The sequence below is a fragment of the Rhinopithecus bieti genome, unplaced genomic scaffold (assembly GCF_001698545.2).
Source record: "Rhinopithecus bieti isolate Rb0 unplaced genomic scaffold, ASM169854v2 scaffold_19610, whole genome shotgun sequence".
Lineage (NCBI taxonomy): Eukaryota > Metazoa > Chordata > Mammalia > Primates > Cercopithecidae > Rhinopithecus > Rhinopithecus bieti.
This window is the reverse complement of record NW_016809486.1, coordinates 199449-214192: the sequence shown is the minus strand read 5'-3', so window position 1 is coordinate 214192 and position 14744 is coordinate 199449. Positions and strand designations below refer to the sequence as shown.

General features: G+C 42.4%; 1 protein-coding gene and 1 long non-coding RNA gene across 4 annotated transcripts in view; one reads left to right on the top strand and one right to left on the bottom strand.

Moving 5' to 3' along the window:
- The window catches only part of OAS1 (2'-5'-oligoadenylate synthetase 1), a 13980-nt gene extending 7916 nt beyond the window's left edge, over window positions 1–6064 (top strand). Inside the window, exons 4-6 of the mRNA XM_017889532.1 lie at window positions 2700–2929; window positions 3729–3888; window positions 5547–6064. Of these exons, the coding sequence (XP_017745021.1) occupies window positions 2700–2929; window positions 3729–3888; window positions 5547–5711 (555 nt within the window). The 3' untranslated portion in view covers window positions 5712–6064. The remainder of the gene's footprint in view (window positions 1–2699; window positions 2930–3728; window positions 3889–5546) is intronic.
- The window catches only part of LOC108540458 (uncharacterized), a 43089-nt gene that overhangs the window by 6038 nt on the left and 22307 nt on the right, over window positions 1–14744 (bottom strand). For 2 of the 3 annotated variants that reach the window (XR_001888678.1, XR_001888680.1), the window contains exons 2-3: window positions 6897–7004; window positions 3984–4103 (exon numbers count right to left, since the gene is read on the bottom strand). This is a non-coding gene — a long non-coding RNA (uncharacterized LOC108540458). Of the gene's footprint in view, window positions 1–3983; window positions 4104–6896; window positions 7005–11104; window positions 11163–14744 lie in introns of those variants that run through there. The other variant, XR_001888679.1, reaches the window with a different exon arrangement.

Below are 14744 nucleotides of genomic sequence, written 5' to 3'. Positions count from 1 at the left end.
GTTTTTGGGGGAACAGGTGGTGTTTTGTTACATGAATAAGTTCTTTAGTGGTGATTTCCGAGATTTTGGTGCACCCATCACCCAAACAGTGTACATTGTACCCAGTGTGTAATCTTTTAACCCTTGCTACCCCCCACCCTTTCCCCCCAGTCCCCCAAGTCCCATGTGTTATTCTTATGCCTTTGCTTCCTCATAGCTTAGCTCCCACATATGTGAGAACATACAATGTTTGGTTTTCCATTCCTGAGTTACTTACTTAAAATAATAGTATCCAATTCCATCCAAGTTGCTGTGAACGCCATTATTGTGTTCCTTTTTATGGTTGAGTAGTATTCCATGGTGTGTGCATGTGTATGTGTGTGTTTAACATTTTCTTTATCCACTCATTGATTGATGGGCATTTGGGTTGGTTCCATATTTTTGCAATTGCAAATTGGGGTGTTGTAAACATGTGTGTGCAAGTATCTTTTCTGTATAATGACTTCTTTTCCTCTGAGTGGATACCTACTAGTGGGTTTGCTGGATCAAATGGTAGATCTACTTTTAGTTCTATAAGGAATCTCCACACTGTTTTCCATAGTGGTTGTATGAGTTTACATTCCCACCAATGGTGTAAAAGTGTTCCCTTTTCCCCACATCCAGACCAACATCTATTATTTTTTGATTTTTTATTATGACCACTTTTTTTTTTTTTTTTTTTTTTTTTTTGAGATGGAGTCTTGCTCTGTCGCCCAGGCTGGAGTGCAGTGGCCGGATCTCAGCTCACTGCAAGCTCCGCCTCCCGGGTTTACGCCATTCTCCTGCCTCAGCCTCCCAAGTAGCTGGGACTACAGGCGCCCGCCAACTTGCCCGGCTAGTTTTTTGTATTTTTTAGTAGAGACGGGGTTTCGCCGTGTTAGCTAGGTTGGTCTCGATCTCCTGACCTCGTGATCCACCCGTCTCGGCCTCCCAAAGTGCTGGGATTACAGGCTTGAGCCACCGCGCCCGGCTATTATGACCACTCTTGCAGGAGCGAGGTGGTATCACATTGTGGTTTTGATTTGCATTTCCCTGATAATTAGGGATGTTGAGCATTTTCCCATATGCTTGTTGGTATTTGTATATCTTCGTTTGAGAATTCTCTGTTCATGTCCTTAGCCCACTTTTTGATGGGGTTGTTTGTTTTTTTCTTACTGATTCATTTGAGTTCTTTGTAGATTCTGGATATCAGTTGGATGGATAGATTGTGAAGATTTTCTCCCATTCTGTGGGCTGTCTGTTAACTCTGCTAATTATTTCTTTTGTTTTGCAGAAGCTTTTTAGTTTAATTAAGTCCCATCTATTTATCTTTCTTTTTGTTGCATTTGCTTTTGGGTTCTTTGTCATGAAGTCTTTGCCTAAGGAATGTGTACAAGGGTTTTTCCAATGTTATCTTCCAGAATCTTTATGGTTTCAGGTCTTAGATTTAACTATTTGATTCATTTTGAGTTGATTTTTATATAAGGGGAGAGGTAAGGATTCAGTTTCATTCTTTTACATGCAACTTGCCAATTATCCCGGGATCATTTGTTGAATAGGGCGTCCTTTCCCCACTTTATGTTTTTGTTTGTTTGGTTTGTCGAAGATCCGTTGGCTGTAAGTGTTTAGCTTTATTTCTGGGTTCTCTATTCTGTTCCATTGGTCTATGTGACTATTTTTATACCAGTACCATGTTGTTTTGGTGACTATGGCCTTATGGTATAGTTTGAAGTCTAGTAATGTAATGCCTCCAGATTTGTTCTTTTTACTTAGCCTTGTTTTGGCTATATGGGCTCTTTTTTGGTTCCATATGAATTTTAGGATTGTTTTTTCTAGTTCTGTGAAGAATGATGATGGTATTTTGATGGGAATTGCATTGAATTTGTAGATTGTTTTTGGCAGTGTGGTCACTTTCACGATATTGATTCTACCCATTCATGAGCATGGGATGTGTTTCCATTTGTTTGTGTCGTCTATGAATTCTTTCAGCAATGTTTTGTAGTTTTCCTTGTAGAGTTCCTAGTTATTTTAAAGTCTGTATTCAGTCTTTCAATATTTAAAGTTTTGTAAGTTTATTACTATTTCTCTTTTTTCTGTTGGTCATAACTCTTAGTGTTTTGTTTCCTTTTGTACCTGGTTACATATGTGCTGGTCACTGTATTTGAAAATTATGTGTGAAATAATTTCAGGTTTTGGATTATATATACTCCTCCAGAAAGAATTTCATTTGCTTCTCTGCATTTCTTAGGAACATTACAAGTCCTTCTTCTCAGTTAATTTTCATAGTATCTTTATAAGATAGGTGCTATTATGACCAGTCACTTAGCAGATGAAAATAATGAGGCTCTGTGAGTCTAAGTCATCAACTTAGAATCGGACAATGGTGAAGCCAGGATTCAAACTCACATCAATAAGAATCCAGCACTCTTGACAAGGGGCCAGCACAGTGTTTTTTAAAAAACAAAGGGCCAGATAGTAAATATTTTAGATTTTGTGGACTGCACAGCCTCTGTTGCAGCTACTCAACCCTGCCTTTGTAGCATGAATGCAGTCATAAACTATACATAAATGAATGAGCTTGGATTTGTTCCAAGGAAACTTTATAAAAACAGGTGGCAGGCTGGATTTGGCCCTTGAGAAATGGAGTTTACACAAAAGTTGAGCAAACCAATTTTTTTTCTGATTGTTTTTCCTCTTCTCAGTGTAAGAAGAAGCTTGGGAAGCTACCACCTCAGTATGCCCTGGAGCTCCTGACAGTCTATGCTTGGGAGCAAGGGAGCATGGAAACATATTTCAACACAGCCCAGGGATTTCGGACGGTCTTGGAATTAGTCATAAACTACCAGCAACTCTGCGTCTACTGGACAAAGTATTATGACTCTCAACACCCCATTATTGGACAGTACCTGAGTAGGCAGCTCAGGAAAACCAGGTATGCTATCCCCACATGGCTTAGCTCCTCTATGTAAATGAACACCTGGACACAGGTACAGTGCCTTGGAAATGGAGAAGGTGGGAGGGCTCCCCACTTAGTGAGAATCTCCTCTTGCCTGTCATTCGTACTGGGCATTTTACTACTGCCACCTGATTTAAACACCTACCCCAAACCCTGTGAGGCAGGCACTATCATTTTATAGGTGAGTAAACTGAGGTTCTGAGAGGTAAGGAGCTTGTCCAAACCTTAACAGAAAATGAGTGAAATAGCTGGAATTTGAACTGAAATAAGAACAGCAGCAACAACAATGATAGTAATTGTTCCCAGGTATTGAAAGCTTGCTGTAAGACTAACACATGCTAATATAATAGTAAAAATTATTATCAATATTACTGACATGTATGTTATATTGTGGTCACTGTGCTGAGCATTTCACATAACTGGGCTTTTTCTATCCTCACACCATAGCCTTTGAGATACGTATGTGGAACTATCTCCATTTTACAGATAAGAATCCTGAGGCTTAGAGAGTTCAAGTGACTTACCCAAGGGCACATCACTGATGGCAGAGGTGGGATTCAAACCCACATCTGTCCGGTGCAAGTGCAAGGCTCCTTCTCCTCATGCTCATGGCCCCCTGGGGAATAGGGCACTGGGGACATACCCCAGGGAGTCCTTCCTCATGCTCTGAGTCCCAGTCCCTCCGAGGCTGCTATTTTGCTCTCCAAGGAGCATCTGGACTCCCTGGACTGAGCCCCAGCTTCTCACCTGTCCCTCTCTAAATGTTGCTCTGCAGGCCTGTGATTCTGGACCCGGCGGACCCTACAGGAAACCTGGGTGGTGGAGACTCAAACCTGGGTGGTTGGAGGCAGCTGGCACAAGAGGCTAAGGCCTGGCTGAATTACCCATGCTTTAAGAATTTGGATGGGTCCCCAGTGAGCTCCTGGATTCTGCTGGTGAGACCTCCTGCTTCCTTCCTGCCATTCATGCCTGCCCTTCTCCACACAGCTTGAGACATATAGCTGGAGACCATTCTTTCCAAAGAACTTACCTCTTGCCAAATTCCATTTGTATTCATATAGTTACAGGCTGTGCTCCGTATTTAACAGTCATTTTGGTCACAATCGAGGGTTTCTGGAATTTTCACATCCCTTGTCCAGAGTTCATTCCCCTAAGAGTAATAATAATAATCTGTAGCACCATTTACTGACTGTCTGCTTCGGGCTCAGGTTCTGTCCTAAGCCCTTTAATATACACCATCTCTTTAAATATTCACAACAATCCCATGAGGCATGTTTTCTTTTTTTTAATTTTTGTTATTTTAGATTCAGATGGCACATGTGCCATTTGTTACACAGCTATATTGTGTAATGGTGTGATCCTGTCACCCAATTAGTGAACAGCGTACCCAAAAAGAGTTTTTTCAACCCTTGCCCTTCTCCCTCCCTCCTCCCTTTTGGAGTCTCTAGTGTCTATTGTTCCCATCTTTAGCAGATGTTACGTATTTGGTTTTCTGTTTCTGGGTTAATTCACTTAGGATAATGGCCTCCAGTTGCGCCCATGATTTCATTCTTTCTTATGGCTGTATAATATTCCATGGTGTAGATATACCACATTTTCTTTATCCAGTCCACACTGATGGGCACTTAAGTTGATTCCATGACTTTGCTATTGTGAATAGTACTGCGATAAACATATGAGTGCAGGTGTCTTTTGATATGATTTCTTTTCCCTTGGGTAGATACTCAGTAGTGGGATTGCTGAGTTGAATGGACATTCTGTTTTTAGTCGTTTGAAAAGTCCCATGAGGTATGTTTTCTATCGTTCCCATCTTACAGATGAGATAAAGGCTCAGAGAGGTGAGGTCACTTGCTCAAGGACATCACTAGTGGTGGAAATGGGATTCAAACTCAGTGGACTCTAAAGCTAGTGCTCATGTCATGGTGCTAAACAGCCAACCTTGTCTCATCCCCACCTCTCATCTGACCAGTGGGAGACTCTGAGCAGCTGAGTGACTTGGGCTAAATAGGGGCAAAGGACCCAGTCTTGGATCTTTCCACCCCCAAGCAGGAATCTGTCTGATTCCAGGGGATTGATGATGTTGCAGATGGCTAGGAAACAGACTCCAGGATGGAATTTAGTGTGCAGGACGTTCTGGGGGAGAGCCACTGGAACCAGCACTCAGGGAAAGGAGGGGAAGAAAGGATAGGAAGAAAGAAGGAAAGAGCATAGGGAGAAGTGAACAGGGATGCAAAGCAAATGCCAGCTTCAGCCAACTTCAAGGACAGCCCTGGAGCTGGAATAGCCTTTAGAGCTGCCCTATGGCGACAGAAGTGGCCAGGCCTCTATACCTCTACATGGACCACTCACTGTGCTTGGGCACCTGGGAAAGGGCATGGCCTTGAGCAAAAGGCTCTCTGCAGCTGAGGCAAACCCTAAATGGGCTGAGGGCTGAAGTCTGTCTGCTGATCACCATCCCCGCAGCTGGGGTTTGTTAGTCTTTCCTCAAAGGGGGATCCAGATGGCACGTCACAGTGTCCACCGTAAATGCTCACTGAATCCAGCTGCAAGGTAGGAAGACTCCCTGATGTGATCATGTGTCTCACCCTTTCAGACTGAAAGCAATAGTGAAGACGATGAGTCCTACGATCCCAGGAGGTATCAGCAACACGGTTACATCCAAACATATGAGGGCCCTTACTTCTCTCAGAGCCCCAGCACACTCCAGGCAGCATCCACTCGACAGGCAGAAGAGAACTGGACATGCACCATCCTCTGAATGCCAGTACATCTTAGGGGAAAGGGCTCCAGTGTTATCTGGACCAGCCCCTGCATTTCCATGTGGGACGCTTGATCCAGAGAGGACAAAGGTCCTCAGTGAGCTGGTGTATAATCCAGGACAGAACCCAGGTCTCCTGACTCCTGGCCTTCTATGCCCTCTCTCCTATCATAGATAACATTCCCCACAGCCTCGCCTCATTCCACCTCTTCTCTGAAAATCTTCCCTGAGAGAGAACAGAGAGATTTGATAAGAGAATGCAATTCCAGCCTTGAGTTTCTTCTGTGCACCTGATGGGAGGGTTATGTCTAATGTATTATCAATAACAATAAAAATAAAGCAAATACTATTTATTGGGTGTTTATTAACTTCAAGGCACAGAGCTGCCAAGAAGTACAAATGCCTATCTAGGGGTGTGTGTGTGTGTGTGTGTGTGTGTGTGTGTATACATTGATTCAACAAGAAATATTTATTGAGCACTTACTATGTGCCAAGCATAGCTCTGGGCACTGGGAACATAGCAATGCACAAAAGCAGACAGAAATCCCTGTCCTCATGACCCTGCAGAGCCAAGGCTTCCAGAATTTTTTAAGTAAAAAAAAAAAATCCCTGTCCTTATGGAGTTGACATTTGTGCAAAACATCTTAATATTAGATGGTTTTCCTATTACTAATAATTCTGAAATAAGCATCTGTGATTTATCCTTTCTCCATATCTCTGAGAAAAATTCTAGAACCTCTCTGTGTGACACAGTAGCCACTAGCCACATGTATCAAGTGCTTAAAACATAGCTAGTCTAAATCTACATGTGCTGTGAGTGCAAGATATATACTTGGTTACTAAGACTTAGTACAAATGAAAAGAAGGCCAAGTTCTTGCCAACCGATAATTTGTTTAATTGTGTGCTGAAATGACAATTTTTAAATATATTTGAGTTAAATCAAATGAACTTCATCTCTTTCTTTTCCCTTTTTAATTGTGGCTACTAGAAAATGTGAAATCACACATGTGGCTTGCATTATATTATGTATTTCTATTGGACAGCTCTGCCCTCCAAGGTAAATCACTGGATGAAAGATTTGACTATACTGACTTACATTGCCACATTATCACACTGTCCTTGGGACCAAGAATCAGCATATCATTCATAAGACTCTAAAATATAAAACTCTCATAAATACTCACAAAAGAACTTGAATGCTCAGATCACCTGAGTTGCTGGTCACATGGGTGGCTGGAAAGCAGTCTTTGGTCTGTCCAGATTATATTCTTCCATTTAGTCCCCCAGCATCCCTGTGAGATGGGTTTTGTTGTTATTCTCATAATAGTAAGTGGAATAACTTGAGGTTCTAAGAGGTTGCAGTGCTTGCCCAGGGTCACCCAGCTGGTCAGGGGCAGAGTCTGAACTTGAACCTCTAATCCTTCTCTTTCTAAAGCTCGTGTTCTTAATCACTGCAGTATGGTCTCAATGTGTCCTCATTCATTGAATTCCTATGTTTTCCTACTCTGGCGTCATGAGAACAAGAAGCACCAATGTCCAAGGGCAGGGAAAGATGAATGTCCCAGCTCAACCTGAGCACACATTCACCCTTCCACGGTCTTTCTGTCCTATTTGTAGACTGGATTAGATGATGCCAGTCTACTGATTCAAATGTGAATCTCTTTCAGAAACACCCTCACAGATACGCTCAGAAATGGTGTTTTACCAGCTATCTGGGCACCCTTAGCCCAGTCAAGTTGTCACATAAAATCAATCATTGCACACTACATGCCGATAGGCAAGTGTGTATATCCCAATGTAATGGCTTCATTGTATTTTACTGTGTGGAAAATGCACTTATGTTGCCTTTTGAGAGTGTTTCATTTTATAGCAGTGCCACAACCAACAGTAGGTTAATGGAATCAGTAATCAGTTGTTTGATCGAAGAGCCACATGGCCACATGATCAGCCTTCCATCTACAACAGCACCCAGGAGTGCCCCAGGATTGTTTTTCAAAGGGCATAGACATTTTTGCTGAAAATGACATGGGCTTGCTCCAGAGTCCTGGAGGGGTCTGTGTTATAATTCTCTAATTAGATATTGCCATAATCTCTGAATGACATGTTTTCCCATGACCAACACTTTGGACACCATGGGGCCTGTCAGGCTGGTGTGGCCCAAGTAGAGGGGTGACTTGCACTGAAGCCTATACCAGTTGCAGAGCCCTTTAGGATTTAATAAGAGGGTGCTAATTTCTGTACTTCCCTGGCTCTGAGATGTAATAGCGGTTTTGATTTATTATCCTGGCCAGGGAGGTGACATTTTCAAAGGTATCCCCATGACCTTCCTCACTGTGATAGCCCTCACTTAACACTCAGGCCAATGTGGGGTAGTATCTTTTACCAAGCATGTCCTTTTTGAATATACATTCAGGGGACAGGGAAATGATCACCAGGTCGGTCCATAGACACAGTGGGCATATTACAAGCCTGACTTGGCCAGGGCTCCATTTTTCACTCTTGGCTCCTATATACCCCTACTCTGATGAGGACAGAATCTGATGACGCTTTGGGTTTTCATGCATCGTTATCAATGTTGATCCTCTGCTCAACAGTCTTAGAAATGTTGAGTGATTCCCCTTTTCCAGTGTTAACATCCTCTGAATAAATGGCTATAGGTCCTTTGGGGGAAACCATTACTATATATGCTATGGTGTCACAGGGTCTTTTCCCAAGGGGACTCTGCCTCCTGCTTAGGTTGTTTCCACTGGATTATTGTGAATAGTGCTGCAGTAAACATGGGAATGCAAGTTATCTTTTTGATATCCTGATTTCAATTCTTTTCGATAAATACTCAGAAGTGGCATTGCTGCAACATATGGTAGTTCAAACTTTTTTTGTTTGTTTCAAGACGGAGTCTGGCTCTGTCGCCCAGGCTGGAGTGCAGTGACGTGATTTCGGCTCACTGCAAGCTCCACCTCCCAGGTTCACACCATTCTCCCGCCTCAGGCTCCCGAGTAGATGGGACTACAGGCACCCACCACCACGCCTGGCTAATTTTTTGTACTTTTTAGTAGAGACGGGGTTTCACTGTGTTGGCCAGGATGGTCCCGATCTCCCGACCTCATGATCTGCCCACCTCGGCCTCCCAAAGTGCTGGGATTACAGTTGTGAGTCACCGCGCCCGGCAGTAGTTCTATTTTTAATGTTTTGAGGAACATCCAGACTGTTTTTCACAGTGGCTCACCAACAGTGTGCAAGAGTTCCCATCTCTCTACATCCTCACACTTGTTATCTTTTGTTCATTTTTTTAAAAAATGATAGCCATCCTACCAGGGGTAAGGTGATACTGCATTGTGATTTTGATTTGCATTTCTCTGATAATTAGTGACATTGACTATCTTTTCATACACCTGTTATCCACTCGTATGTCTTCTTTGGAGAAAGATCTATTCCAATCGTTAGCCCATTTTTAAATCAGGTTATTAATTTTTTTGCTAGTGAGTTGTAGGAGTTCCTTACATATTGTGGAGATTAACACTTATTAGATGTATGGTTTATAAATATTATCTTCATTCCATAGATTGTCTTTGTAGCCCATTGATTGTTTCCTTTGCTATGCAGAAGCTTTTTAGTCTGATGTAGTCCCAGTTGCCTAGTTTTGCTTTTGCTGCCTGTGCTTTGCATACATGGCCACCTGATCTTTGACAAGACTGCCAAGAATACACAATGGGGAAAGGACAGTGTCCTCAACAAATGGTGTCTGGAAAGCTGAATGTCCACATGCAAAAGAATAAAACTGGACCCTTACCTTACACCACACACAAAATCAACTCAAAATGGATTAAAGACTTAAACATGAGACCTGAAACTGAAACTACTAGAAGAAAACATGGGGAAAACTTCATGACATTGGTCTTCCCAGTGATTTCATGGATGTGACACCAAACGCACAGACAACAAAAGGCATTTATGTTCATATGGCATGTGAGGAAGGGGTTCAGTTCCAGTTCTTCCAATGTGGATGCTCAGTCATCCCAGCAGCATTTGTTGAAGGGACCATGCTCTCTCCACTTCTTTGCAAAACCACCTCTTAAATATTCCCAGAGTCCCTCTGTGTGGGATTCTGTTTCTGGACTCTGCTCTTTTCCATTGGTCTATTTTTTGTGTCCTTGAGTTAATACAACCTTGTCTTAATTACTATAGCCTTATAATTCTTAGTATCTTTGGGAGAACTCTGTTCTCTTTTATCAAGTCTTTGGTTCCTCTTGGCCCTTTTATTTCTACATTAATTTTATACTCAATTTGTTAAGCTCCTCCCAAAATATGGGGAGGCATTTGATTAGAATTACACAGATTAGCTTGGGAAGAATAACATCTATATTATATATATAGATATATAGATCCATGTAGAATTTGATGATTCTGACCCATGAACTTAGAGTTTCTTTTCATTCATTTTAGTGTTTAGTGACAGTGACAATGTTTTATCATTTTCCCTGGAGAGGGCTCTCATGGTTTTGTCATATGTATTCCTAGGTATTTGTTTCAGTACTATTGTACTTGGCATGCTTTCTTTAATTTCATTTTGTGATGGTTGGTTCATGGGAGATTTAAACGTTTTCAGTGGTGATATTTGGCTATAGTATTATAGGTGATCTTTATACTTTTCTAAATTTTCTGTGGCCATGGGAAATAACAAAGACACTTTTCTTGCCAAAAAAAAATAGCTTTTGACAAGTATTTCTCTCAGCTAAGCTCTGATAGTTTATGCAAAGTTGGCAGGCACAGGCTACAGAAAGCTCTGGGGTGCTGTTGTTTGGAGCTGCTGGTTCAAGGACAGATTCACAAGATCTGGAAACAGAGGAGCAAGTGTGTAAGGACAAGGGAAACTATCATATAAAATTGAAGCACCTGAGCTGGAAATTTCTGAGCCCCAGAGATAAATTTCCTCAGCTCCTCCCTGAGGAGAAAACAAAACTAAGAGAGTTAACGTTTAGCCAACAGAAATGAGAGCGAAGTTCATGGAAGAAATTAGGACACAGCGGAAGTGATCAAAATGAGGAAACACTCAATGTCAAGTTTGAGGTCCAGGGTCGATGGGTGAACTCTGCACACTCAGCTTCATGTTAGGTCTCCTAGCTCAATGAGGAGGTGAATTTTGATGTACTGCTGTCTTTGAGGCCCTGTGTGAACTCTCCCAGACCCTCCCCATTTTCCTCACACAAATCCCCTCCTTGCACAGCCCTCACACCTGTCTGTGAGGTGCCAGGGTCCCCTCTCCCAGCCAGCCACAGGCCAGTATTGCCCCTCTCCAAACTTCCCTTCAGGCAGATCAAACCCAGGGCTCTGGAGTCAGACTGCCTGGGCTCAAATCCTGCTTCTGAATCTTACGAGATGTCAAGTCACTTACCTAACTCCTTGGTGAAACAGGCTCTCCTCTGTCAAATGGGAGGGCATGCTTTGGGAGGCCAAGGCAGGAGGATTGCTTGAGCCTAGGAGTTCAAGACCACCCTGGGTAACAGAGTGAGGTCCTGTCTCTATAAAATAAAAAAAAATTAGCCAGGTGTGGTGGCTCATGCCTGTAGTCCTAGCTACTCAGGAGGCTGAGGAGGAAGAATTGCTTAAGCCCATGAGGTCAAGGCTGCAGTGAGCCATGATCAAGCCACTGCACTCCAGCCTGGGCAACAGAACAAGACCCTGTCTCAGAAATAAGTAAATAAATAAGTACATAAATAAATCTGGGTGCAATTGTGGCTCTTAGTGTTATAGAGAGGACTGAATGAGCTAATGGATGATGGATTTATGCCAGTACCTCACATATAGCTTATCCTGAAGGAAGTTAGAGCTTATTATGATGATTATTCAAAAAATATTTATCAAAGGTCTGCTGTGGGCCATGTTCTGGCTCAGTGCTGGGGATGCAAAGATGAGCAACAGACTCCTCAGGGACAATTGTCTGATGAGGTAACAGGCACTATTTATGAGTGGTCTAATCAATAGAGTTCTATTTATCTTATAATTATCTAATAAATGATCTAATAATTTATTAGAGGGCTAATAAATCTGATGGCAGGAGCCTGTGGGGGGCAATGGCCAGTTCTCATTATGGTACCCAGGCTGGTCTTGAACTCCTGGGCTCAAGCAATCCTTCTGCCTCCACCTCCCAGCATTCTACAATTACAGAGGCATGAACAACTGCACCTGGCCTAAAATTTTATGTTAATAGAAAATGCATGTGTTTGAGGAGTACGACATGATGCTTGAACATCATACTGTGTCAGGGGAAACCAGCCCCGATACTTCAAAGTAGATTCNTAGATTGTCTTTGTAGCCCATTGATTGTTTCCTTTGCTATGCAGAAGCTTTTTAGTCTGATGTAGTCCCAGTTGCCTAGTTTTGCTTTTGCTGCCTGTGCTTTGCATACATGGCCACCTGATCTTTGACAAGACTGCCAAGAATACACAATGGGGAAAGGACAGTGTCCTCAACAAATGGTGTCTGGAAAGCTGAATGTCCACATGCAAAAGAATAAAACTGGACCCTTACCTTACACCACACACAAAATCAACTCAAAATGGATTAAAGACTTAAACATGAGACCTGAAACTGAAACTACTAGAAGAAAACATGGGGAAAACTTCATGACATTGGTCTTCCCAGTGATTTCATGGATGTGACACCAAACGCACAGACAACAAAAGGCATTTATGTTCATATGGCATGTGAGGAAGGGGTTCAGTTCCAGTTCTTCCAATGTGGATGCTCAGTCATCCCAGCAGCATTTGTTGAAGGGACCATGCTCTCTCCACTTCTTTGCAAAACCACCTCTTAAATATTCCCAGAGTCCCTCTGTGTGGGATTCTGTTTCTGGACTCTGCTCTTTTCCATTGGTCTATTTTTTGTGTCCTTGAGTTAATACAACCTTGTCTTAATTACTATAGCCTTATAATTCTTAGTATCTTTGGGAGAACTCTGTTCTCTTTTTATCAAGTCTTTGGTTCCTCTTGGCCCTTTTTATTTCTACATTAATTTTATACTCAATTTTTTAAGCTCCTCCCAAAATATGGGGAGGCATTTGATTAGAATTACACAGATTAGCTTGGGAAGAATAACATCTATATTATATATATAGATATATAGATCCATGTAGAATTTGATGATTCTGACCCATGAACTTAGAGTTTCTTTTCATTCATTTTAGTGTTTAGTGACAGTGACAATGTTTTATCATTTTCCCTGGAGAGGGCTCTCATGGTTTTTGTCATATGTATTCCTAGGTATTTGTTTCAGTACTATTGTACTTGGCATGCTTTCTTTAATTTCATTTTGTAATGGTTGGTTCATGGGAGATTTAAACGTTTTCAGTGGTGATATTTGGCTATAGTATTATAGGTGATCTTTATACTTTTCTAAATTTTCTGTGGCCATGGGAAATAACAAAGACACTTTTCTTGCCAAAAAAAAATAGCTTTTGACAAGTATTTCTCTCAGCTAAGCTCTGATAGTTTATGCAAAGTTGGCAGGCACAGGCTACAGAAAGCTCTGGGGTGCTGTTGTTTGGAGCTGCTGGTTCAAGGACAGATTCACAAGATCTGGAAACAGAGGAGCAAGTGTGTAAGGACAAGGGAAACTATCATATAAAATTGAAGCACCTGAGCTGGAAATTTCTGAGCCCCCAGAGATAAATTTCCTCAGCTCCTCCCTGAGGAGAAAACAAAACTAAGAGAGTTAACGTTTAGCCAACAGAAATGAGAGCGAAGTTCATGGAAGAAATTAGGACACAGCGGAAGTGATCAAAATGAGGAAACACTCAATGTCAAGTTTGAGGTCCAGGGTCGATGGGTGAACTCTGCACACTCAGCTTCATGTTAGGTCTCCTAGCTCAATGAGGAGGTGAATTTTGATGTACTGCTGTCTTTGAGGCCCTGTGTGAACTCTCCCAGACCCTCCCCCTTTTCCTCACACAAATCCCCTCCTTGCACAGCCCTCACACCTGTCTGTGAGGTGCCAGGGTCCCCTCTCCCAGCCAGCCACAGGCCAGTATTGCCCCTCTCCAAACTTCCCTTCAGGCAGATCAAACCCAGGGCTCTGGAGTCAGACTGCCTGGGCTCAAATCCTGCTTCTGAATCTTACGAGGTGTCAAGTCACTTACCTAACTCCTTGGTGAAACAGGCTCTCCTCTGTCAAATGGGAGGGCATGCTTTGGGAGGCCAAGGCAGGAGGATTGCTTGAGCCTAGGAGTTCAAGACCACCCTGGGTAACAGAGTGAGGTCCTGTCTCTATAAAAATAAAAAAAAATTAGCCAGGTGTGGTGGCTCATGCCTGTAGTCCTAGCTACTCAGGAGGCTGAGGAGGAAGAATTGCTTAAGCCCATGAGGTCTAGGCTGCAGTGAGCCATGATCAAGCCACTGCACTCCAGCCTGGGCAACAGAACAAGACCCTGTCTCAGAAATAAGTAAATAAATAAGTACATAAATAAATCTGGGTGCAATTGTGGCTCTTAGTGTTATAGAGAGGACTGAATGAGCTAATGGATGATGGATTTATGCCAGTACCTCACATATAGCTTATCCTGAAGGAAGTTAGAGCTTATTATGATGATTATTCAAAAAATATTTATCAAAGGTCTGCTGTGGGCCATGTTCTGGCTCAGTGCTGGGGATGCAAAGATGAGCAACAGACTCCTCAGGGACAATTGTCTGATGAGGTAACAGGCACTATTTATGAGTGGTCTAATCAATAGAGTTCTATTTATCTTATAATTATCTAATAAATGATCTAATAATTTATTAGAGGGCTAATAAATCTGATGGCAGGAGCCTGTGGGGGGCAATGGCCAGTTCTCATTATGGTACCCAGGCTGGTCTTGAACTCCTGGGCTCAAGCAATCCTTCTGCCTCCACCTCCCAGCATTCTACAATTACAGAGGCATGAACAACTGCACCTGGCCTAAAATTTTATGTTAATAGAAAAATGCATGTGTTTGAGGAGTACGACATGATGCTTGAACATCATACTGTGTCAGGGGAAACCAGCCCCCGATACTTCAA